Genomic DNA, 26,978 nt, shown 5'->3' with positions numbered 1-26,978 from the left:
TTGAGTTCCCTCAGTACCACAACCCCTAAGGCCTGCTGCCCTCCCCACACACACGGCCCCGCATAGCGCTGGGCTCCTTGGGGCTCCCGCAGTGCCTGGCTGGGCATGGGTCTGTGCTGCCAGCATGAGCTAATCCTGACATACAGTAAATATTAGCAGGCAGAGCGGTGGGAATCAGAAGGAAAATATTTAACAGTTCATTCTCTTTGTACAAAGATTTCCATTTAGAACGTGAACTGCGGTGTGCCTCTGTCTGGTGTTTCTTTAGAAGGATGAAAAACCTCAGCGAAACGGTCACATCTGCAGTAGCGGGGTGGAAAGCTGGGTTGTTGATGCTTAGAAAGAGTGGGGGAAGATTTGTCAGAATTCATCAGATTCCCACTTTTCCAGTGACAGGGCAGGACTGACAATTTCACATGGACTGGTTCGGCTCTTGGGTACATCAGTGCAGGCTGCACAAGAAAATCAGGCTCGGTAGCGTTGTCATCCTGCTGTGTGCCTGCCTGTGCTGGTAGGAAGGAGTTACCAGCTGAGCGAGTTCCAATTTTTTTCCTCATTAACCTTCATTAAAAACAAAGCCAAAAGCCAGACCTAAGCCACCAAAGAAAAAAAAAAAAAAAGAGCCAACCCAAAGCCCCAATCATAATTTTGTGAAATGAAAATAGGAAAAGCACATTTTATTTTTCCAGGAGGTGTAATTCCAAACAGGGAATGGAAAGCTCCATTTCCACTCACAAGCCAGTGCAGTTATGAATGCATAAACCCAGATGTAAATTATGTTAAATTTCCCTTGGTGGAATCAGTGTAATACCTATCAGAAAGCACAATATTTAAAAAACTGGTAATTGCGAATAATGTAAATGTGGAGAATGTTTTGGAATAAGTGAGCGTGTTGTGCAGTGCATAAGAACGTTAGTCATGGCTCTTCATATGTTTGTTTGTGTCCTTGGCAGGCTTCAATGGCTGAGAACAGTATACCTCTATACACTACTGCTTCCATGGGAAATCCCACTCTGGGCAACCTAGCCAACGTGATGAGGGAAGAGCTTAATGGTGCAATGGAGCATACGAACAGTAATGGGAGTGACAGTAGTCCAGGACGTTCCCCTATGCAAGCAATGTGAGTATGGCAGGGCTGCACGCGCCGGTGGAGGCGTTGTCTTATCTGCTGGAGTGTGACTGTGGAGGTTCTTGGTGTGAGCAGCACAAGTCCATCTGGGGAGGTGCTTTGGCTAAGGAGAACATAAAAGGGCCATTTACCAACTTTCACATAAAGGAATCAGCACAATCCAGTCTGACAAGCACGTGGGACTGTAAAATTGTTAACTCATTTGTAATTCCCTTCTTTAAACCTTGGGCCGTGGGGTTGCTATACCTCTTAGGCAACTGCGTTTCTCAGAGGAAGGACCGGTGCTTTCCTCCCCTTCGGAGAACACGGCAAGCGTGCCCGTGGGGCCGGGCTGGGAAATGGGCCTGTTGGGCAGGTTTGACAAACACTTGATGCACAACAGTCTCGCTCAGCATTAATGATGGCACACGTGAAGGTCTGCATGATTTATAGATTGCTCTTAAAATATCAAAAGGAAAATTAATAGGAGCATTATAGCAACAGACGGCAGTATAATGAGTGCATATATAACCGCATGAAGTAATGGGGGATTGCTGTCCCTGCTCAACGTGAATGGCACCAGGGCAGCAGCTCGCTCAGGAAAGGGTAAGGCAGGAAGGGTGTGATGCCCCTATGGGTGTGCTCAGTATTTATGGGGTGATGGAGTGAGTTTGCAAAGCTGTAAATTCCCCCCTCCCCTCAGATTGCATACCGGATAATTGGCAGCTGGCAAGGGAGCCAGAGTTTATATGTCTTGCAGTTCTCAAATGTGAAAAAGTACCTCAACTACCTGTGCGAGTAGCTGTGCTCAGGAGCCCACTGCCATCCCGCTGCTGGTTCGTTAGAATGGGCCGCAGAATTACTGGCTGCTTCGCCACAGCTCACATTACACATTAAAAAGAGAACTAATTTGTCGTCTTTCACTTCAAAGTAATTTGAATAAGGGATTTACAAAAGTAAGTCTAAATCAAAAAGTAGAAAACATTAACCTAATACCACTGTAGTAATTAGTTGTGAAACTAATTAGCATTTAATGGCAAAAAAGTTTCCCACCTGCATAATGTGTTGTCAGAGGGGAGGGGGGCACGGAGGAATCTGAAGCTCTGGGTGCTTTGATATCGCAGCATTTTAAATCAGCGCACAATGTGCTTTGAAAAAAAACATCTTTAAAGATGGCAACATTCATTTTTAATTAATAATTAATTTTAAACATTGTCTTTTACCATTTACTTCAAAACATTCAAATCATCTGTTTAGCTTTTCCAGTGGTTGTTTGTGCAGTATTAATTATCTCTCCCAAAGTCGCATTACGTGACACGCTTCCCGTCGATCAGAAGCAGATTCATCTTGAGGCACTTTGAGTCACAGTTTGTTATCCTCTGCCCGTGACCACGCAGGGCCGGAGTGGAGGAGGAGCACAGGGACGTGGGTTTTCTCCAGAAATGAGGCTTCTCCCAAGGGTTTCTCCTGGCCTAACAGACAGGGACAAATGTTTCTGATGTTGCGTTAATCCAAGTAATTATTTTTTGTGAGTTCAAGGCTGGCGAAGTTCGTGCACTTCTCTTTCCACCTAAGGTTTCGTTGTCTTTGAAGAGACTGTGAGGGGGGGAAGTAACCGAGTTGAAGCAGGCTAGGACATTTTCCAGAACTGCATAGCCGTGGCCTTTGTTGCACTTAATAATCATCTCTTAGCACATTGATACCAAGGTGAGGGGCACCGAACAAATACTGGAGAGAGAGGAGGAGGGGGGGAGGGATGCCTCATTTTCATTATTCACCAGAAAATCCAATTTTCTGTTGTAATATGGAAATGATTGTTTCCTGAGTGTTTTCATTTTCTCAGAATTGATAATATATGTGTTCTCTGCTGAACATTTCTTTTTGCTTAAGTAAAACGTGGCGAGGTGATGTTCCAATCCCAGTCTGTGAGCTTGCCCATTAAAATGGTGTTTCTAAGTAGTAGGAAGGGATCTAAAGCCAGAACACCATTCAAATGCCTCAAGTTTGCCCTGGTTAGTAAATAAAATCCAGAGTCAACAGGGGATTTCCAGAAGCTGTGCAACCCCTGACTGTCAGTGAGCGTGCTTTGGTAGTGAGTTTCCAGTCTTTTTCTCGGTGCAGATTGCCTTGTCCCAATGCAAATGATTTTTTAAACAATTTCAGTATATTAAAATAAATCAAGCTTTAAACTTTATTGTAAGGTTTAGAGGACCTTGTTAACATGACAGCTAAGAAGTCTAACACTTTAGCTGAAGTCTTATTACCACTCATTCGTTTCCTTTTTATGACACATTGAACCACAGCTAGGTTGTGTTTTTTTTTTCCCCTCTCCCTCCTTTTGAAACACTAGAAAGTAGTCGCATAATTACAGCTTGGGGACATAACACTTTCATCCTGATATGCTCCAAAGGTAGCCACAAAGCAAACTACTCCATGCTGTGTGCACCACCAGAACTCAGTGGCTTTAAACAACAGTCAGCTTTATTAAAAACTCCTCTGTTCCCAGAGTGGACAAACAAAAGAATTACTCAGATGTGAAAAGAAGGGGAATCAGTGTTCAGCAAGGTTATTTATTGTTAACCCCTTCTGGAGTCTTAGGCATCTACTTAAAAGGAATGGGCTGAAATGCTGCTGATACAAAAAAGAAATAGGAAACCCTTTCTTTTTTTATTCTTCTTTCTTTTCCCTCCTTTCTTGTTTTTTTTTTGGGGGGGGGGTTTTTTGGTTGTTTTTTGCCTAGCCCAGCATTTACCTTTTTTGTAGTTTAGAGGTAAGAGTTTCTCTTCCCCCCCTAGTAAGGAGGTGGTAAATAGAGATTCAGACATACTTGAAAGATGTGAAAATCTCCCTTTGCCTTTGAGCTTACTTTAACTGAATGTTGTCAAGTTGCTCTGAAACGTTTGAGCAAAATCCTGGATTCGATCAGGTCTCTTCCTCGCATGCCACTTTGTGGTTACAAATGACAGAGGACGCAAGGAGATGAATTATTTTTGTATTCCATGCAAATCCCTCCCAGGGGGGTTGCATTACCCAGATCACCCTCTTAATTTGGGGGATGGAATCCTTCCAGGCTCACTGTCTGATGTCTGTCCAACACGTGAGCCCTGTAGGAGGACATTGTGGCCGTGCCCCATGGCTTTGTGGGCCCCTCTGCCTTGTCTCGCTCACGGTCGGGCAGCATAAGTTCTTTGCTCACTTTGCTTTTCAGTCCTTAAGTTTTGCTTTTGACTTCTGGGAGCAGAACCAAACCTCAAAGAAAAACTCAGTTAGAACCACCTGGTTTCACCTGCTTTCATAACAAAACAGACGGTGGTCAGAGTTTGCTGTGGACAGGTTCAGAGGCCTTTCAAGGAGCTTTCACAGAATTTCGGGTTCTTGTGAGCACAGCGGTCACCGGCCATATCTGGTGGTGCCCATTTGTTCCTACCCAGCAGGTGGGAGGTTGTGATGGGAGACCAAGATATGGCCCCTGTGTCCATTGTGAGAAACGCGTTCTGCTCTTACCTTGGAAAATGTTTGGTCTGCATTTCCAAAAATAATAATTAAAAAGCAAAAACAAGCATGGCAGTAACATCAATACCAGAAGGGCAGCAAACATGACCTAAATTAAAACAGCAGTAGAAGAGGTCCCTGCCATAAAGGCCAAGTAGCGCTCACTTCATCCGTCTGTGCGCATCGCCGTTCTTTCCCTATTTCTCCTGTTTTTCATTCCCCTTTTTCTCCCAAGCGAGGGCCCCACAGGCCATTCATAATGGAAGTTTTTCTAGTTGCAGATAATCAGCATGGTTTCACATTTGTGCAGCCATGAGCCGCTGGGACACTCAGCACTTGTCCACCTTGGCAACTGCGAGCAAGATGCTGTATATGCAGCACTGGTAGCTCTTCCTGCTCTTAGCCCCCAAGACTGGAATTGTCTCTTCCTCCTCTTTTTTTCCCCTTCTTTTTCTGAAAATGGCAGAAGACCTGGTGATAGAACACGTATTTGTAAACTGGAAGGAAGAAGGTATGTGTGCACAGATGCAGTAGCAACCCTTCTTTTGGTTGGGTGGGCAAGAAGGTGCAGTTAATACCTAAGTATTGACCTAGCCCTTTCAGCACTCAGGAAGTTGAAATATGCAGGGACTTGAAAGACATTCACATCTCACATTAGAGATACGTGTAGTCAGCAAGTTAGATCCATCCCCAACTGAATTAAATAAATAGGGGGCTTTGAGCACAGTACAGACAAACAGCTGGTTCTCTCTGGTCTCCTGAAACAGGCAGAGTTACCTTTGGCTTGTGTGCTAGGTGCAGAGTACATTTCCCTGTTCCACGATTTATTCTTCCTGCCTGTCAGTGCAGCCGAGTACAGAAAGTACTGCCATTCTATCTACACAAAGCGTGCAATAAAATACAGCTATTTTAAATCATTTTAAGGCAGAGCGTGCAAGGAAGGAAAAGTTCTTACAGGGGGTGTTTGCACTCAGATGTTTTCAAGTAGTCGACGTGAAAGGGTTAAATTAGCCTGCCTGGAAAAAAAAGAACAGGACTCTAGGAGGTGGATATCAACTCAATGAGAGACAGAGTGGGACTTGAACTCATTAACACTTTATTTTAAGGGATTGCCTACAACATCAATTATTTAGGAAGCAAACAGGGTCTCCATTGCTGTGTCGCATTATTAATACTTGGTAATGTCAATAAAATCCTACTTTCCTATAAAGTCCCACCAACAAGACACTATTGACTCACATGGCTATTTTACATTTCAAAAGCTGCCGAACACAGAAAGAAAAGGTAATTTGTATTTGTATAGGATTTGTTGTAAATATGATTTACGAACAACATTTTTCAATTGTTATCATACCCGTTTTGAATGACCAAGCCCCGTTCCCCTGCGGGTTATTCATGTGCTGTGCCATAATGAGAAATTTGGCAGATCTCATCTCTTCAGTACATCCTTGTGCCCACCGTGAGCTGGGGATCATGTTCTGCCTTGTTTACAGCTGACAGTGTTATTATTCTCGTTAGGACTGTGCTTTCTTATCATATTGTTGTGTTGAGCGAGCCTTTTCCTCTCTGTTTGTGTTTCCTGGCAGGGCTTTTCTTCCCTTATTGACAGTTTGTAAAAATATGCATTAATTTGGAGTTTAAAGCATGTATCATGGTGTCTCTTTGCTGTGTTTGCTTGAAGTTGATTAATGATAGAACCTCACTTGGGGTCGTCCTCTGGAGAGTTGTCTCACAGGTTCTGCATGTTAACGAGCGACGCCGCACACACAGTGCAGTGATTAGCCCAACCTCCGCCGGCTTGGCGGGCCGGCAGCCCGCTCCTTTGCTTTTCGGGTGCTTATTCCACTTATTTATCCAAAGCTTGTATTCATCAACTTAACGTGTCAGCTGAGAGCACTTTCTCTCGATGCCGAGCCTGAAGGCCCATCGAGGTGCTCCTCCCGTTTCCCCCGGGAGGCCGAGCGGCGGAGCGCAGCCTTCACAGCCCGGCTGCACGTTCAGGCTCTGCTCCTCAGCGCCCTGCAGCTCCGAGGGCCCAAGCCGCCCCGCGTTGCTGCCCAGCCCCCCGAGCTGTCAGAGCCGTGTTGGAGCGAGCAGCTCGCTGAGTGACCGTGTTTTTGTTTTTCCAGGCACCCCGTGCATGTCAAAGAAGAACCGCTAGATCCAGATGAAAATGAAGGCCCGCTCTCCTTAGTGACAACAGCCAACCACAGTCCAGATTTTGATCACGACAGAGATTATGAAGACGAACCTGTAAATGAGGACATAGAATGAGTATGTCTGACGTCATCATCCTGAGAATGAAGATGGGAAGAACACGTCAAACCTAGCTGTGAAATCTCTCCATTGTTGTACAGTCTGGAGGATTCTCAGTCCGCTTTGACAACTATGAAATATGTTAACTCTTAGTGCCATCAAGTATCCCATTTGGGAGTATTTTTGATTTTTCTACTTTTTGTTGAAAAAAGGAATTTGTACTCTGTGCATTGGATGGACTTGTTTGGTACTTGGGATTTTCCTCTCTTACAGTCAACGTCAGTGTTGTAAATTTGCTAAACTGATTCACTTACATTTAGCAGCCAACTGTGGACTGCAGGTCCTGCCAATTTTGGACACTTGAGGACATCAAACTGAGCATGTACACCAGAACTGCAGATCAAGTCTTTGCCCAGATTTTAAGGATTCCAATGGACAACATATTTGCACAGTACTGCATGTTGATTATCACTGCCTTTACTCCATTTTGTTGTTTTTCGGGTTTTTTGTTTTGGTTTGGTTTTTTTTTTGGTTTTTTTTTTTTCTGTTTTGTTTTTTGTTTTGCTTCCATTTGGGATGGGGAAGGCCTGTGTGTGCACGTGTGTGGATATGTGTGTGTGCGTGTGAGCGTGTCTATCGGGGAGGGGTTAAAAAGAAAAAATTATCCCAAACTTTTTAATGTATTGCTTTTATTCCCCCGCCCCACTTCTCCTCTACCATTTTAAGTTCTGACCTCAGGCCTCATCTGGGCCCAGGGCCTCTCGGAGGCTTCAACGTTTTCTGTACTTTGTGATGAATGTTAATAGGTGTTTTTATTATACGAAGCTGAATGTCATTGAATTGTTTGTAGTTTTTTCTGTCATTCATTCCAGTTTCCTTCAGATGCCACCATGTTTTCTTTAGCTGTGGAAAACATTCCATTTCGGTGTCTCTATTTTTGTTATTGTTTTTTGAAGAGGTCCCAAATGCTGCACTATACATGTGGAAGGGTTGTCCAGCGGAGAGAGAGAAACGAAGTACTGCAAGAATGAGAATGAATGGCAGATGAACATAGAAACGCTGTAGGAAGCAACACAGATTCATTCCGCAAAGCAGTATTTTTTTGTTGTTGTCGTTTTGGGTTGGTTTTTATTTTGAGATTTCTTTTTTGGCAGCAATGGTGAATATTAGCAAATGCCACAAAATGGAACAGCACAAAGAAATGTATGCAGCACCAACAGAATTCACTTTTATTAGAGGATGGATAGTACAGTGGCAGGCTCTCGGTTGTTTAACACGAGTTTTAATGGGTCAACAAATCTTTCTGGAATATCTAAGATTACTGAGATGGGCACCTATACATTTATTATGACTTTTTTTTTTTCTTTTTGCATTTGCATTGGCAAATAGTGGTTGGAAAGATGACTTCATTAAATTGTTATTGTACGTGGCGATGTTTCACGGTTAAACATCAGTTCAGGATTGCTTGGTGGCATTAATCTGTTTGAATACAAATTAGATTTCAGATTGAACTTGTTACGGGAGTTAATAAGGACAGAGCCCCACTAATGCTGAAGTGTTAATTTCAACTGTGCAAATCCAGTACTGCGGTTACGATTGTTATGCAATATTACACCAGCCAGTATGGAAACCTCACCGTAGGAAAGGGGAAATACAGGAGAGAATTCGCACCGGGGCTTGTTAGGCACGACTGGCGATGCTCTTCAAGGCAAACATGATATGCAGAATTTGTTGCTATAGGTCAGTAAACCTTGGTCACCAAACACCTAAACGTTTTCGTTCTGCAACCACTTTTCCGTCACTCATTTATTTATGTAGGACTGTAGCTTTTTTATTATTTCAAAAAGCCTTTCAGAGCTTAATTTATATTCTTCTTTGTACCTTTTTTTTTTTTTTTTTCCTAAAATTACCAAAGATATTACACAAAGGTAAATTATGTTCTCTGTTATATGCTTTATCTTGTGAAGCCAAATATCCTCTTATTGTTGATCAAAGGAGGTTGAAGAATTTAGAGGGAAATGACAAGCTGTGGGCTATTGCTAACCTGAGAGGGAAACTGCTCCTTTATTCTAGAACATTTAGAAGGCCAAGTAGATGTCTGAACCAAAGTTGTTACTTTTTATTTGTAGTTCTTTACAGTGACCAAAATGAAATTCTGTAAAGAGGAAGGGAGGAGAGCTTTTGAGGCTAAAACCAGGAAACAGTGTTACTGGGGACGCTAGGGATGGGAGCTGAGAAAGCAAGACGCAGTTATTTTGCAGAGAATTAGAGTATCAGATAAAGGAGACAGTTTAACAAAATGCAGAAGAGAACAGAAAAGCTCCCACAATTTAACTGGACCGCATAATAGTATTTCTAGTTTTGAAAAGAAAAAATAATAATAACTAATTTGGTCTTTGGTTCTACAGATTGTGTGCCACTTCTGTTTCGGGATCGTGCTAGGATGACTGCTTTCATTTTGGTTGATCTTGGCAAATTTGCTCAGTTTTGTTTAGTTTTCGGTCAGCATTTTTCATAAAGAAAGAACACTCCTGTCCACTCATAAGCTTTGGTACAAGAAATTTTATTGGCAGTTACTTTTATAAAACTCAGCTCTGCTTTCTGTTAGGAAAAAAGAAAAAGAAAAAAAAAAAAAGGAAAAAAAAAAAAAGAGAGAAATGGGGGGGAAAAAAAAAAAAACAAAAGAAAAGAAAAGAAAAAAAAAAAAAGGGCAGTCTGTGGTCATTTGAAACATTTATTTTTCTTTAAATTATCTCCAGGCAGCTTCGTGCCGTGCCGGCGGTAGCCAGACAGGGATGGCGAGAATTGAGCCCTGTCCTTCTAAACTGAGTGGTTTGCTGGTTAGTTGGGTATTCAGAAGGGGACAAAAATCCGGTAGATTAGTTCATTCTCAGCATGTGTAGCTAGACATGAGTAAAGATAACAGCATGAGAAACTGTTAGTACGCATACCTCAGTCCGAACTGTTAGGGAATGAGTAAATAAAAAATACATTTCACTCAGTTGCACTTAGTTGTATGTCTTGCATGCTTAGTCTAAAGACTGTAGCAAAAATATTTAAAAAAAAAAGAAAAAAAAAGGAAAAAAAAAGAAAAAAAGCGGAAAAAAAAAAAGGAATAAAAAATTAGATTTTAACCTATCTGGCAGGTGTCGCAGCCTTGCAGAAGAACCAACTGAAAATCTCAGGCTTTACATCGAGCAAACTTCACTATGATTTTTACAGTTCCGATTCTGTATCCCTTTGGATATACGGTTGCTTCTTTAGGGAGGGGTTTCCTATGTTGTACATATATATCCCACTGTGTCTGTGTGAGCCTTTGTCTTGGGGGGTGGGGAGGGTGGAAAAGGTGGCGAGGTCCTTTTTTTTAGATACTGTTCCTCAAAAGGAATAAATGCAGACCTGTTTGTCAAAACACCTTTTGCTTTTTGTGCAACTGCTTTATATTAACTATACTAAAAAAAAAATAGCTTTGAAAAAAAAAAAAACTACTGTATGTAATGGAATTGCAGAATACGCTGCACATGTATTTTATTTAGTTATCCTTGCTTTAAGAATATTGGATGACATTTGCTGACATGTGGGAGAAAATCCCTGACTTTTTTTTTTTTTTTCCAGCTTTTAAATTGTAACATAGTTGACAGATTTTTTTTTTTTTCCTCTCTCTTGTTATCATGGATCGAAGCATTTTTGTACAGTTTTTGTGTTGAAGCTGTTTTTTGGTTTATTTCGTTTTGGGTTTGTTTGTTTTGATACTTTCCCACCCCTTCTGTTATCTTACCACTGCCTTTTCTGGCTGTCTCCAACAAAGTTCATATATTTGAAAGGTTAAAAAAAAAAAAATCATTTAAAAAAAAAAAAAAAAGAAAAAAAAAAAAAGAAAAAAAAAGTTTTTCTCCTGCTGCAGTAAATATTTTGCATGATGAGTTCCAGGGTCACACTTTCAAAGTTTATCAGTGAAGTAGTGATGAATAACGGGGGAGTGTCAAACTATTGAACTTTTTGTATAAAAACAAACAAAAAACTTTACAAGGTGCCAAGATGTAAAGACAATTTGTTACATGTTTTTTTTCTCAAAGAAAAGCGTACATTATGAAAGTAGTACCATGTATCAGGTAAATCGCTGTCAGGAATGAGAGTCAAAGCCTTCCTTGTCCACAAAACCAAGTTTGTAAATGTAAAACCTGTTAGGTTTCTGCATTCGACTAGAAGTGAAATGAAAAAATCAAGGCTTATGTAGAGTAAGTGACCACAAAAGAGGACCTTTTTTTGATTCTCACTCGCAAGAGTCCGGCAAGAGTTCCTGGAATGCCCCAATTCTGGAGCCCCGACTTCAGGGAGAGACCGGGGCGGGGGTTCTCATCCTACAAATATTGCAGATCATTAGATATTTTATATATATACATACATAAATATATATATATATAAAGTTTTTAAAAATAATTTTGAACTATTGTAGTTTTCAGATTGCCAATATTCTCACGCTCATTATAGCATGGAAAAAAAAAAAAAAAAAAGAAAAAAAAGAAAAAAAAAAAGCGTTTAAACTCTTTTGAAATCCTTTGGTACCTTTTGTTAATGAACTCAGATTGAGTTTTTAGATGTTTCAGAAGCAATTTAGTATTCTAGTCTTGCGAGGTGAACTTGCAGTCATGACTGCATTTTAACGGACCCAGAACAGGTAACAAACTATCTTCTACCCATAAGCCTTGATGAAAATGGTACAGTCCAGACTGTTAGCATGGTGCTTCGTGTGTATGTGCTGCCAGTAACAAGATTTTTTTTTTTTTCTTTTGATAAGGCATAAAAGAAACTCATTCCTTACATCAACTGTAATTCCATCATTCCATGTCTGTTGATACAGACAATAAAAAATGTTGTGTAGTCAGTACTAATTACTGACATTATAGCATTCTCAAATGCAATAAAAATGCTGGTTGTTCACACTGGTAATGCGAGTTGCCATGTCCTACGTTTTTTTGGTTTTGTTTTTGGTTTGTTTCTCCTCCCTCCCGGCTCCGTGTCGCATCCCCAGCAGCCCCACAGCAGACCCTATGGAGGCCTGCTCACCCCTCACCCTGTCCCTGCCCATCCAGCACGCAGTCCATCGCGCCCCTGGGACCTCCCCAACCACGCTGAGTTGCAGGCTTTTAGCTGCAGATTCCTGGCTGGACAGGGAGCTCGTTCGGGCCTTGAGTGCTGGATCTGAGGAGGATGCCATCGTATGGAAGAATTCATCTGCTATCCAAGCAAGTCCATCGGAGTTTGCCTGTTTGGTTCCTGGGCAGCTGGGGGTATTTGCTTTCTCGATGGGCTCAACTTCAAAGGTGGAAGCATGAAAAAAGGGTTTGGTTCCTAATCTTGCAAATCCTCCCCAGTGCAGTTCCTTAATGGGAGCTGGACCGGACAGTTCCTCCTGGCTTCAGCGGGAAGGGCTTGGCAGGTGCTGTATGTACACAGAACGGGCTGCAAGATGGATCTCAGTCCACACCACCATGAGAACAACGTTCCGAGTTATGCTGTCACCTGAGACAAACTTTGAGAGGAAAAACCCACCTTTTTTTTTTTTTTTTTTTTTTTTGAAGTACACTTTTATTTTCTTCGTCAAGTTTTATAAAGAAAAATAAAATGTTTAATAACTAGCATTAGCAGTAAACCAGAATTTCAGAGGAGGGATTTTTTCATGAATAATTCATTAAAATTTCACATCTGCAAGATTAGTCATCCAAATAAAATGCTAATGTCAAAAACATGCACCGTCTATAATATTCTCATCAAGAAATCTTTTTGCATATAATGATAAATGCTTAAATTAGTACAAATGATTTTATAAAAATATTCTATCATAAAATTATACCAGATAACTGCTTTTTTTTTTTTTTTTTTTTTTCTTTTTTTAGGGGGAGGGGGAAAATCTTGCACACTCATTACAACATGTCTCAAAATTGTATTGATGGGTGGATTTTGCTAATGAAAAATGCAAAGGATAGGATTTGAGTTAGGTCACATATCGCTCTTTTATCACTAGTGAAGTTTTAGTACATGGGAGAGGTCTTGCTTTTGTAGTTGAGAAAACATTCCTACGTCACTGGCAGAAGAGTGTTTATTTTGGAAGGAGTGCTCTGTGTCTCCAAAGCACGGGTGGTGGGGTCAGCTCCAGGTAGAGGAACATGGCCTGGGGAGATCTCAGCCCCTTGGATGAGGATGCTTGTCCCCATAGGGGTCACCCTGGCTTTGCACAGACCAGGAGGGGATCCAGCCTGAAGACAGCCATGGCCTAGCACGGGAGCTGGAGGCCCAGCACAGCATGATGCTCGCTGTGCTTTGTGCATACAGCTGCTGATGAGCTGCATAACGCCCTCTGACCTGGGCTGTGATGGCAAAGGATGGCAGGTTTCACAGCAGTGGCCTGATGGAAGGAACAACCAACTGTTGGTGCTGTTCACTCCCACAGAGACGTGCCCTGCAGCACAACAAACTCTAATTAGCCCTTTTAACCTAGTAATCAGGCTGCGGCCCCAGTGATGATGTTAAACGTTGGTTTAATAGCGAGTTAGTCGGGTCATTGCTCAAATTCCTTGCAGAGGAGGTGAGCTCTGCCCTTCACCCAACTGCCATGATGGTGGTGCTGACAACTGCCGGGTGCTTCATGGCCAATACTGCCACTGTGACTGGTGACGTCCCCTTCGTGCCATACACGTGTCCCTGCTCACCCTGTAACTCTTTGTCCCCATCTGCCATTACACCTGGTAGAGGCCCTCTCCCTGCCCCATTTTATCGGCTCCATTAGGCAGATGCAAAGCACTTGGGCTGGAAATAGTCAACAGCATTGCGCGGAGTGTTTAACCCAAAACAGCCCTACCTCCAATCTTACTCAACAGGGAATTCCTCTATCTGGAAAAAGAGAAATGGAAACACCACCCCTGTGGCTGGAGCTGCATCTTCATTTGTTTGGAAGCCCTCAGCAGCCATTTTTGATGCATCTCAGAAGCCTAAAAAATGTTGTGTTTTTTTTTTTTCTTCAAGCAATAATGGTAATTTGAAGGTAACCGTCCTTTCAAGGATTAATTCCAGCCAAAGCAATAACCATTATTTACCAGAGTTTGACATTTTTATCACTCATCATATTAGCAAATTTCCATTGAAAATGCTAAAATGGTTCGTCATAAGGCACATAACTGCTTTGGCTGTAAAAATGACCAACACAAGTGCCTGTACTCAAACATTAAATTATACTGTAATTAATAAAGACAGTTAAACTGTCTACTAGCAACAGCAATTTAGGTAACCACATTTGATCGGCTATAAATTGTAACTACATTAACATTCCAGAAATATTAGCAATATGGATTACTTGATGGAAATAGGTGCTGATCACCAACACTCCTATTTTACAACGGAAGCACAGGTCATGTTGGCCACAAAACCGTGGGCGAAGATCAAGGCTGAGTACTTTTAATCTTGTGAAACAAGCAATTACAAATAGTTGCATCGATTTGTTAAAAAGCTTTAGGTGACATAAATTGTTTCCTGTTTAGCTTATTGCTCTGATACATAAATGTCACCCAGTATAATATTAATTAGGGTCACAGAACAACAAGGGTCGGGTGATATAGTGTGCCATCACAGATGTGTCAATGCTTTGTGCAAGATGGGGAAGGCGAGAAAAGCTCCACTGCAGCGCCCAGCTCCTAATTTTACGCGATGACAAAGGAAAGTAAAGGAAACCGTGTTTTAATATGTGAAGTAATTACTTTAGTACCAGTATAATTTTACGGTTTAGGATAAATTACAATGTTTTCATTCTCGTGCTCTTGCCACATAACATAAAACTCCACATATAGCATCAATAAAATAGAATACTGTTTATAAAGTCTTTCTGCTGCACAAGACCAACACTATTTCTCCCGGCACATGGAAACTAAGCACACACTGCAGTCTGGTGTGTGTTTCTACACTTAATTTTTTTTTTAAACCCCAAAACGGGCTGTGCAGGTTATTTACTTAACATAAATCAAATGTATCATACACACTGTTTCTTTGGATTGGCATAGAACTTAGAAAAATACAGTAAGATTCTGAAAAATCTGGAGAAAATTTATTAAATATGATTTTTACTGTAATAGAATATTAATGTAACCCAATGCTCATTTCCCATTAAGTTGATCCCTTTTTAATACACACATGCTTTTTATTATTTTGCACTCATGCGAAAATTCCACATTCAGAGAGTTTCCATCTCCTTAGGAATGTCTCTGGCAAAGGCACAGTAAGAAATCTTGAACCGAGGAAAAAAAAAACAAACCAGACAGCAAATATCGACCGATAAGATGTGGCAACGCGCTGATGAACTGAAGCAAAAGCCGATGATATAATAAAGGGTAAAAAGGCATTCAGCACTGCGAGGGGAACAGGAGAAACAATTACGCTCCAAATCCCTCCTTCTCGCTGCCACTGTACCACAGCACAGATGAAAATGTTTGATTTGCAACATAAAAGATTCATTAATTACCACTTGAATATTTAAAGCTATTTTGCAGACTAACAGAGGTAGATAAAGCACTGAATTAAAACCTCTAATAAAATTGTAAAAATATTTCTGCAAGTTTACCGGCGTTGCGATTCCTCCCGGTTTTGGGAGCCAGGCTTGGCGCGTTGCAGAATGGATTCTTTCTCTTTTTTTTCAAGTGGGTATTTGAAGTACGATGGTGCAATTGCACTGCGCTATTTGTCTCTCGTTTCCAAATGTTTACCAGATACTTACTGGGAATCTCGCTCTTCACATGTGGTCGCCCTTTGTGGGAGAAGTAGCTGCTACAAAACAATACAGCGAGCGACGTGTGTGTTTGAGCCATACATTCATTTTAATACATTTCCATATACAGTAAAAACTCGTCTAGTCATAAGTCTGCCATAATACTCTCTCTGATATGAGACAGTTGTGCTTTGTGGAGGGAAAAAAAAAATCTGTTAATCCCATTATAATTACCCTTGTTAGACTTAAAAAAATATATATATATAAAATAAAATTGGAGATATATCATTTTCTGCAAGGGTGGAGGGCTCAGCAGATCGCAGGAATGTGCATTGCAGAGAGCATCTCTGTAACTGCACAGCGCTCCCTGGATTTGCACCAGGGGGCCTGAGCAGTGAGCCTGGGGCTGAGGGAATCTCCTGTGTTACTGATGGCAAAGGATGTGCCGTCCTTGTACACCCAAAAAGAATAATGCAAACTATATATATTTTGTATATATGTGTGTGTATTTGCACCACTTCTGCCTGTTGCCTACACGGTACTTCAGCCTAGCCTCAAAGCGTCGTGATCTCCATAGAATCATAGAATCATAGAACCATGAAGGTTGGAAAAGAGCTCTAAGATCATCCAGTCCTACCGCCCCCCTGCTACCAATATTGCCCACTAACCATGTCCCTTAGCACAGCTATCCTTGCCTTATCACCTCCAGGGACAGTGGCTCCTCGACCTCCCATTCCAGTGCCTGACTGCTCTTTCAGAGAAGAAATTCTTCCCAATATCCAACCCAATCCTCCCCTGGCACAGTTTAAGGCCATTTGCTCTTGTCCTATACACTGAAGATCTCAACTTGACACTGAGCAATCACATTTATACCTCTTTGCATTCGGTTGACATTTGTTGTTGTTGTTTTATAAGTAACGTTCTGTTTTTAAGCAAATGAAAATTTGTGATCCACAACAGTGCAGTGAGGACTGCAGGAGGAGGGTTGAAAGCTGAAGTCGTAGCTCTTTCAACAGTATGTTAACAACCACGAGTAGAGCCAAAGTGTATGAATTTAATAAGAGAAGAACAGTTACGGTTCTCTCTCATTGTCATTAATTTTATGCAGTTGGCCAAGGAAATGCAAAGAAAAATGTCCAGTTATATTTGGATATTCCCTTTACACAACTGTTCCTGTTGTAATTACCAAGCGTCCACTCCAATTAAATGGATGTTGAGAGTATTGCAGTGGCTCTGTGTAGCAGATGTGCACTTTCAGACGTTACTGTTGGCTAAGAGCGACTGCAAAAGGAGCATGGCTGTGGGCATCCTCAACCTGGGCTCCATCTTCACAGGCAAACAATAACATTCACCTTGCCAGAAAGGAAAGGGCGTTCTCACAGTAATTCAGGCCCTGTCCTTTTCTATTTATTTTTGTAAAGTCGATTTCAAATTTTCTTTTTGGACCATTCTCCTTAGTTCTTTTTAATTTGTGCTGAGCTGTTTGTACCACAGACCTCAACACAGAGCTGATTGGGTCCAGTGCGAGAACCTATGGCTCATTTACTGTGCGTGAAAATGGATTTCTCCTGGCAGTTTGTAAATATATGTGTATATACACCCAAATATGCTTTTTGTATGCTTTTTGATATGGAAGTGAAGTTATGCTATAGGAGCCCTGGCACTACTGCTTTCCTTGACACCCCATAGGAGGCGCATCATTAATTAATGGGAGATAAGAGCTGCCCTAAGTTGGCAATGGCTCGTACCCATCTTTACCTTAAATGCTCTGAGTAGGCCCCGAGTACTCCAATAGCAAACACGCACCCTTATCCATCATATTTTTGGCTTTGTTACCTTTGTAGGATGCAGGAAGGGAAAACTGTGTTCAGTGCCCATGATATCTATTGAAAACAAAAATACGAAAAATAAGAAGTAGAGCTTTTAATTATTTTGGCGAGTACCAGGGTTTCGTTTTAATTAAGTGCTCCGTTTATATATATTTTTTTTCCTGTTTCCTAGACATGCTGGACAGACTTGTACTGTATAGAATTGCACAGACAGAACTCTGGAGCACCTTCCAACACACGACTCTGGTGCCTCGTGCTCACCCATGCTATTCTTAAATACTGCTACTCTGCTGCATGCTCACAGCTTCTCCCTGGCACCTTGTGCCATTTGGGGTGTTCTCACCTGTTTGCCACACAACGAGTGCTAGCAAACTCAAAACAAAAACACCTGATAAAAATCAAATACTACACTGCTAACTGCAAAGTTCATTTCTCCTCAGAAGTCCTTCTTTAATTACAAAACCCGCATAACCCATTTCCTTTGGTGTGCAGAAAGGTGTGTAATTAAACTATCAGCATAATACCTTTCTACATGTAAAACCCGCACTTATGAACTTTAACTGCAGAATAAAAACTCCTATTACATGACCATTAAGTATTATGAATAAAGCAAGTCATTGTAGTACTTGATTAATTTTTATGCACTAAGCATTGTGTTCGGCACAAGTTTGGTTTCTGTCATGCAGCCTCTGCCATCTTCTCCCCCCAGGGCTGTGCTCCATTCCTCTGTGATGCTCCTGGAAAGTCCCTCAGGCTCTGTGCTGCTTCTGTGGCCATCGTGGAGGAGAACAAGTCTGTTTCTGTAACATCGCCATCGTGGTGTGGCTGGGAAATGGGGCTCAAGGTGAAGGTGGGGAAGACCAGGTCCCCTCTGCTCTGTGCATATCTCATCTCATCTCATCTCTGGGTAGGCTCTGAGGTTCTTCTCTGCTGGGGCCCTGATGTGCAAGGAGCTCCTTGGGAACTGCCTTGGGAATGGCATTCTGTATTCAGGGTTGTGAGCTCAGAGGAATCAATGGATGCTGATAAATTGGTTGTCAGTTTTTGACTAATAAGAGAAATCTGATTTGATCTTCTTTCACGCCAGAGTGGGAGAAAGTCATGCAAGGAGAACCCGTCCAGGTGCTCATGCCTACTGCTTCACAAGAGCCCAGAAGCATTGCCTTATACGTGTTACCTACTGCATGGTCCTCCCAAGAATGTGCCTTCCATGTACCAGCACCTTGTCAAGTGATGTGGGAAGGCAAAAGCGAGTATCCCAGCTCAAACCCACAGTTTTGGAGTCTCAATAGGCAAAAAGACTGGGCTGTATGGTGCTCAGTCCTGGGTGGCCAATGGGATGTCTTCCACCCTATGTGCAAACATTCAGGTCCCCAAGCCATCACCCATCAGCGCCTCACATCCACACTCCCATATGCTGTGCGATGATTACATTGAGGCTGATCTTTGATGTCTGGAGTCAGGAAGTTTAGCTCAGCTATAATCAATAGCATTTCCAGCTCTTGGAAATCTGCACTCAGCACTCAAAGCAGCCAGTCTGCATTATGTCCTTGTCATATGTATATATTTGCATGTTCATTAGCTATGTAGTAGCACAGCTGTACGTGGTTTCATTTAGCTTTTAATTATCTTCTTTGGGTTGGTGTTTTCATCTCCAGCAGACTTAGGAGAAAAAAAAAAAAAAAAAAGGAAAATCACTTAGGCAAAAGAAATGCTGCTGAGCAGGTCTGGGGCAAGGAGCACTGCTTCCTGGTGCATCCTACTGTTCCACCGCAAAAGAGATGTTTGGTTTGAAAGTTCCAGCAAATTAATAATAAATCTGTCTCTTCGTTTCCCCCCATCACATGCTTATCTTATTCAGGTGGTGAGGGAGTAATTTTTCATTTGAAGCAGGTGGTTGTTTACATAGTAGATAAACTCCATCCTTACAATCCTTGGCATGCATGTTTGTGTTTGCTCCAACAGCTGCTGCTCGCACACAGATCAAGGCATCCTCCTCTTTTGATGGAAATGACTCATACTCGGATGGGCTGAAACAGAAACACCATGCTCAGCTGCAGACACCTGCACTCGTGCACTGGCTTTAAAAGTTAGGATGTGGGTTTTAGCTAATTTTATTCTTTTTAGGTTCTTACACCACACCCTTTATTTTGGTTTCTGAGAAATTTCCATTAGCAAGAACAAAACAAGGTGACTAATATCTGCGCTGAACTTTCTTCTCCTTTCTTCCCAACCCCCCAAGCTCGGTGAGAAAGCTGAGATTTATTCCTTTTACTGTGATTACTGGTAATGAGTCCAGCATGACTGCTTTCTGCTTGGTTGGGACTTGGGGCCAAAGTGGCAAGGGTGGCCTTGGGTCCATCCGAGGGACTGGTTCTTGGCATTTCACTGCCTTTGGTATACTTTCCCTTTTTTGTCAATGGAATGGGGGTGCATTCGGCGCTGAGGAAATGAAGCTGAGCTTAACCTGAGCCAGTGTTGCTGATTTCTTCTTACACCAGTGGTTGGCAGAGGAAGAATTCCCAAGTGTCCACTGGGGAATTGGCACATGGCTGCCTGCAGCACGTGGTGCCTTACCCAGGGGTAATTACAGCTCAGGAACGATGCTCCTCTGCACCAGCTCCTCAAGCAGAGCTGGGGTGATGGCTGGAGCAGGCCTGGCCCTCTCTGCTCGCATTGCGGGAGCTCTCCTGTAGCAGGGAAATATATTTTTATCGTTTGCTTACCTTGACACTTCAAACATTTCCCCAGCAAGCTGAAGGTGTAATTAAATGACATGCCAGATGCCAGTGCACGTTATGTTATACCACCTCTCAGCTGGGCTAGCAAAAGGAATGAATGGAGCCTTAAGACAGCTCTCCTATAGTTACTTATTATCTCTTTTCAATGAAGAATGGGTAAGGTTGAGCAGGATGTCAGCAAACCTGTAATTTCCTAGCCTTTTGGTTACTTCTGTGCTTCTGATCCACCACTGATGTGAAGTTTTGTTGTACTTTTTTTGTTCTGTCAATTATGGCATCTCTCCAAGGAGGCGGCGGGCTCTCATGTCACACATGCATATTTATGGTAAGGTATATTCAGATTTTCCTGTTGTACCTGAAACCAGGTGTTTGGGCCTTTCGGGGTGGGTCTGCGGTGCTGCCTCCTCAGGGCAGCAGAGCTCTTGGGGCACTGTGCTTTCTCAAAGGCTAAAAGAATGCTGGCTGAGAAAATGACAGCAGGCTGTTGTAACTTTAGGAAATTAAATGATTTTTTTTCAGAACTTTAAGAACAGGATTTCTAGAATGTATTATCTTACTCCATTGTGTCTGCTACCTCAGAAGATGGATTTGGTGTCTCTCTTGGCTGTTGCTCTCAGCCTTTAGAGCGGCTTTGCAGGACACCAGCCCAGTTCTCGGGGAGACGAGATGTTGGCTGTCACAAGACAAACTTGCCAGCAAGATTTATTTACTTACTTGGAAGTGGAGATGTTGTTTTAATAATGCAGCCAGCGGGGAATGGAGGTGTTGGCCCGAGCAGGGGCTCTGCAGCATCCTGCGCTCTCGCTCAGCGCAAGGGCACAGCCCCAGGATGAGGAGCAGTGCAGGAGCCATCCCGCAGAAAACCCAAACCTTGAGAATTCTTAGTCTTGATATTTGTATTTAGTGAGAGCAGGCAAACAACAGTGTTTTGGTTCCAGAGGTTTTAATGGATCAGTGATGGCTCACCATCTGCATGTGCGAGGCACTTTGTTTAGAAAAGAGTGCCCGTAATTAAAGCTTAATTTACTAGCACTAACACCAACTTCCCTTAAAGTCCACGGTCAACAGCCACGCTCCCTTTCACTGGCATTTGCATTTCTAATTAGGACTGCTTGTGACCAGAAAGTCCCTGCAATTGACATTCCATTCAATGCATTTTGTTGTCAGACCAATGCTATGCAGCCAGGACAGTGCTGCAGTTAATGTTTTCTCTACTTTCTCAACCTGTGATATTTCTACTCCGGACAATAATTTCCTACAAATCTTCACTGAGACGGGAATCACTTTCCTTCTGTCATTTACTGATTGATTATTTTTCTTCTTATGGCCTTGGAGAACTGATATTAAGGAACCTCTTCAATGAGTTAGACAAAGCTCCCAGCTCCCTGGCTACTGGGGGCTCCCATGGCACTGCTCTCTTTGCCCCTGCATCAGTGCAAAGATCAGAACCCACCACTCTGCATGTGCTGTGAGTGATGCAGCACCTGCCAGGAGACCTTGCTGTTGGAATAGGCAGAAGAAAAGGGAAATATGGCTATTCCTCTTTAACAGGTGGGAAACCAAGGCACAGAGAGCTGATGAGGCTTGCCAAAAGTCAGACAGAAACCTGAAAACAGCCACAAACTGAATCCAGGTCCACTGAGACTCAGCCCAGTGCCTTCATCATTTGTCTCTTCACAGATTTTATTTCTGCAGTTAATTGAGCCATTCCCTTGGACAGACTGAGAAGCTTCCACCTCCAGCTATAGCACTGCTGCTCCTGTATTTCCTCTGCATGACCTGTAACTCCTCTCCGTTTCCCCCCATGCAGGTGGAGCAGCCTCCCTTGCCCTGCTGCTCTGCAGAGCCCTTCAGCAGTCATGTGCTTCATCCCTGACCTTCCCCACAAATAACTCCCCTTGTTCTTTCCTAACCTCAGCCCAATTTGCCCACAACATTGTGCTAATTAATGCCTACTGCAGAAATCACTGTAGATGTCTACTGAGCCTTCAAGCGGCCACTGTGAGCCACTCAAATGGAGAAGGAAGAATTGTGAGTACCAGCACATCCCAACCCATGCACAACTGAGCCCTAAGCCTGGCCATGAGCCCTCCATGCTAGAGAACCCCTTGGAGTAAGCAAAGAGCTTATGCAAATCCCCTGCTATCTGTCACAAAATGGAGCTCTTCATACTTCGGGAATGATGGGAGAAACAATCTATCGATATTCTGTAATGAGCATAAATGCCCTTTATAAATTGTTTCCCTTTATTGACTCTAAAGCAAATGTAGCTGTGAATGCTGTACATTAATACATTTTATACCTTCTAATGGTTTGATGGCCTCATATATCCAGTAACGCTGAGAATAATCATTAGATTGTAAGGAGTGCAAAATATGTTTTATCACTTGAAAATGGAATTCCTTCTTGAAAGGTAAAACCAGTGGTAGATCATTGATTTGAAAGGTCAGGGTTAAAAAGCTTATTAACGACTGGGTTAAGCTCTAGTAAAATTCTTTGTTTTACTCAGCTGTATGAAGCATTTAGCTAAGTGAGGCTCTTCATTAGGACATTAGTGCTTTTATACTAGCTGTGTAAGGTAAAAATCAGTAATTTCCAGCTTATGTTCAGGAAAATGCATTCCAAGTAGCACCAACTACTCCAAATAACACCAGACAAAGCATGGCCCTGGGCATAGTGGCTGCCAAGTCCATAGTGCCTGCTCTACCCATCCTCTGCTGGGAGCCCCGAGCAGGGTCTGAGCATGCAGATATATAGCACAGAGCAGCAGGCCGTGGGCAGAAATACAAGCATGGGTCCCAGAAGCCATGCAGTCATGTCAGGATGCCCAAGCGCCGAGTTAATTAGCCATGACTCCCAGCCTGGCTTTAGATTAGCCCAAGTACTGGGTTCATGGGGATGCAGTGCTTCTTGCCTCTGAGCTGGGGAGCTGCAGTGGGAGAAAAGTGCATGGCCCTATCTACAGACATGTCACAGTGTGTGGATGAAGGGTCTGTACCTTGGGGACACCAGTGGTACCAACTCAAGTGCCCTGTAACTGCTGTCCATCTATCCCAGCAAGGCAGGAGCAGGGCCATCCTCTGAGATGTTGCTCACTGGGGGAGATGGGTCACCAACAGACTGCTGTTTGTGAGGGTATTCTTTCTTTCTAAGCCCCCTGTCCTGTACACGGCCTGATTCTAACACGACCCTTGGTCTGTGGATCTTGTGTTTTGTTCACACAGTGCCTTTCAGGAGTAAAACTGCTCTTCTGTCGTCCTCAGGGCACTGTCCCTGTGTGGCACTGAGCATTGCCCCTTCCTCAGTCCCTCTGTGCCGGGTTGGGTATTCAATTTCTTCAAATTTCTTTTATTTTTAGCACTTCCTAGAAAAATGCTTGCTGTTCACAGAAAGAGATGCAGTGTTAGCCCACAGCAGCTGCTACCTGTGGCTAACCAAAAAGAGGGACCCAAAGCTCCATCGTGCTGCATTAAGCAGCCCTCTGTAATGTTTTTAAAGGAAGAAAATAACAATACAGCATATAATAGCCACTGCATGTGGTGCAGAATAACTGGGATACTCAACACTTTTCATATGAAGCAGCCGTGCCAACCCAACCGTCAGAACAACTTTAATACTTCACAGTGAAATTAAATCGCAGATTAAAACAGATGGTTTGACCATTTCATTACAAGCTGTGGTGCTTATTTGCTGACCATTGGCTGGTATATGTAAACACATAAAAAGCAAAAGAGCCCTTAGGTACAAACCATACTCTCTCTTAACTTTTCACTCATGGTTACAGTGTGGCTATGAATGTTTTGGATCCAGACAGTCTTTAAAGGTACTGCATTCAATTTACTTTTACTGATGAAAGGAAGAGGTCACAGAAAGTGCAGAATGGGTGGGAAGAACACAAGGGCTTTGCTATCTGTCCTGCCAACACATTTCAGCTGGCAGCATGATGCAAAGCCATGCTCAGCAGCAACACCCCAGGCTGCTTCACCCATGGCTGCAGGGAGAGGGATCTGGCTGCTCTGCTCTGGTGTCTCCATGGCTGATTTTGGATGCCTCTGGCCCAAAACCCCTTTAAGGGGACTTTATTTGTAGATTGCTGGTGCTGCTTCATTCCTCTGTTTGCTTATGTGACTGCAGGGAGCATTACCAGTAGCAGAGAGGTTTAATGAAATGTTTGCAAAGTGCTTTGATGTCACTGGCTGAAAAAAAATAATGTTGCTTAACTGCAAAATGTGAGCACCTGGAACAAGGAAGAGGCCTGTCGTTGAGCAGTCCCACACAGGTGTGTGTGCCCTGGTAAAGTAAATGGATGTTGGGCAGCTTGCAGCTCACTTGGACCGATGGAGAGGACAGCACCAGCTGCATGCAGCAACGTTGCCCCAGGTACTTCATTTTTCAGATGCTGTTAAACAAACAGAATTCTACTTTAAAAATAATAATGAACAAATCCATATATGTGTTTAGCTTTGGCAGCACTGAAATGAGTAGATGATGTCTCTTAAAAGTGTGACTGCTGTGCTTCCAGATGTTTCCCATGGCAGTTGGTCCTGGGTTAGGAATGATGGCTGGAGAGATATGGTAAGTAGGGAGTATGGTGAGCCAAATGCATTCTGCTTTACCTGTTTGTGATGTAGTAACATCATGAAGCCATATGAGCACCTAGAGAGAGCCCAATGCCTGCATGACCATCATGACCATGGATTAAGAAGGAGAACATCTCCCTTCACCATTGGTGAGTCCAGCAAGCCCAGTCAGCCCTGTCTCCAGGACTTGTGTCTGAGCCTGTGGGCCAGGGGCCCCAAAGATAAGAAAATAAAGTTAGGATTTCATAGCTTTAGGGAGAAAAAAATCTGAAGTTACGGTGCTAAAAGTCTTGCTAAGTTCTTGTGGCAATGAAATGGGAATTTCTAGGAATGGATACGCTCAGCAAAGCAAACAAGTAGGAGCTGCAAGCTGCTGCACAGTCCCAGTCTGTGCTGCTGCAGGCCCCTTGGAAATGGGAATTAATATTCCACACTGGGGCAAAGACACATTCATAGGCACTCACATCTGCATTACAATTTAAAACTCAGACTGTGTCCCTACAAGAGCTCTAAGAAATGAGCATCCAAGGAGGAAAGTGCAGGGGAAGGCATTAGCCAGAGTCAATCACCTCTCTGTGACACTCTTCTTTTAGGATCACAGCTACATCTTCAGACAGATAATCCTTGATCATTCTGCATTGCAGCTATCATGCAGAAGAGTTTTCTCATATAATAGCATATTGTTGACAACAAACTAGAAGAGAGATTTAAAAAAATTTTTTTTACAATGCCTAAAAGGGTATAAAAAAGAACTGTATGTTAAAAATCAGTATTTATCAATAGCCCAGGCTATAACTGAGGATTCACAGCATGGACACTGACAGAATGGAGACAGCATTGTAATGAAAAAAGCGTATCCATCATCAACAATACAATACTTACCGTGACCTAAGGTCAGGTTTGTACAGTTACACCAGATGTTAGATTTCAGCCGCCCTTTGAAATGAAAGAACACAATGGTTACTATTCCCGTAGTGTTGTGGATTTCATTAAACAACAGGTTTATCTTTCAGCTTTAAAATGTAGAGCAAGATTAGGATATTCGAACGTTTAGGTTACAGAAAGACCCGGTAAGCACAATGTGAAGTAGGGCTGGTGCTATCACACGCTGCAGTTTGGCACGCAGCAGCCAGCTCTGCCTGGTGGTAAAATTCAAAAGGCAGCAACGCAAAGGGTGCAATAAGAGCATGCAGGAGTGAAAGGAAAAGGGCTGGGTGCTCCCACATCAGCCCTGGTGCTGTGCTGGCCCCAGCTGGATGTGCTCCGTGGCACCGGGGACAGCAGGCGCGTCTGAACAGGGCTCGCTGTACCACAGCCTGCTGCCTCTGTTCTCTCTTCTCCGTTGATAACAGAGGAGTGGGGCCATCATTAGAGGAGCCCAGCCTGGAAGGTGGCTCAATTGTTCAGGATTTCCTTCAGTGACCTCTTCTGAACCTGCCTGTTCCCTCCCCGCGAGCTCAGCCCATTTCCCACATGGAGGGAGATGTTCCCTTGCGACACTGGCTCCTCTTCTGCCTTGTTTGTGTTATTTAACTCCCTTAGCACTGACTGTTTATGCATAAATATATCATTCAGACATAGAAAGCTATCTATCTTTAATTTAGATACTTATTATGTATATTACATAGTGCACGCTGTGTGTTACGTTATCTATTACATATGAGTGGTTTACATAAATACATGATTTAGTTACATATTATGTATTTATTACATAGTATGTGCTATGTAATGTACATATAATGTGTGCTTATATATTAACTATTCTATTGGTGTGGCTTATATACATACATATATAATTTAGATATTTACTACATATATTATGTGGTGTGTATATTATGCTGTGTGTATGTATATTATGCTGTGTGTTACATACACATACACACATAACCTGAAACTTCAATATGAACTCCACTCTGAAGTTATATTCTCATTCATTAATAATAATCATTAACAGTAATCAGCAACACTGAACATACTCAGATCTAATATAAAAGGTGAGGACAGACTTGGGGCAGGTGTGAAGAAGCCCCCATTTCTTCTGTCCTCTGTTTTCTTCTCCTCCCAGCTCTGTGTTTTTTTGTAAACATTTTCTGTTTCGGACCATGCAGGTAAGGCAGAGGAGCAAAGCACATATCCCAAATTATTTCATTAAAAATTAATGCTTTATAAAAGTGTACACATTTCATTAACTTCACATTGCACGCTTTGCAAATATTCTAA

General features: G+C 42.6%; 1 protein-coding gene and 1 long non-coding RNA gene across 16 annotated transcripts in view; one reads left to right on the top strand and one right to left on the bottom strand.

Moving 5' to 3' along the window:
- FOXP1 (forkhead box P1) overlaps window positions 1-11,806 on the top strand; it is a 341,592-nt gene extending 329,786 nt beyond the window's left edge. For all 15 annotated transcript variants that reach the window (XM_052678944.1, XM_052678948.1, XM_052678951.1 and 12 more), the window contains 2 exons: window positions 954-1,120; window positions 6,730-11,806. In XM_052678944.1, the coding sequence (XP_052534904.1) occupies window positions 954-1,120; window positions 6,730-6,874 (312 nt within the window). In that variant the 3' untranslated portion in view covers window positions 6,875-11,806. The remainder of the gene's footprint in view (window positions 1-953; window positions 1,121-6,729) is intronic.
- A 2,712-nt stretch (window positions 11,807-14,518) lies between these two features.
- Window positions 14,519-25,673, bottom strand: LOC128078613 (uncharacterized). The gene is made up of 3 exons (XR_008205725.1): window positions 25,641-25,673; window positions 17,445-17,491; window positions 14,519-15,664 (listed from the first exon to the last, which is right to left on the bottom strand). It is a non-coding gene; the product is annotated as an uncharacterized LOC128078613 (long non-coding RNA).
- Window positions 25,674-26,978: the final 1,305 nt, after the last annotated feature.

The sequence above is a fragment of the Tympanuchus pallidicinctus genome, unplaced genomic scaffold (genome assembly GCF_026119805.1).
Source record: "Tympanuchus pallidicinctus isolate F22 unplaced genomic scaffold, pur_lepc_1.0 scaffold17, whole genome shotgun sequence".
NCBI classification, from domain to species: Eukaryota; Metazoa; Chordata; class Aves; order Galliformes; family Phasianidae; genus Tympanuchus; species Tympanuchus pallidicinctus.
Note: the sequence above shows the minus strand (reverse complement) of the source record. Positions and strands in the feature narration are given on the sequence as shown.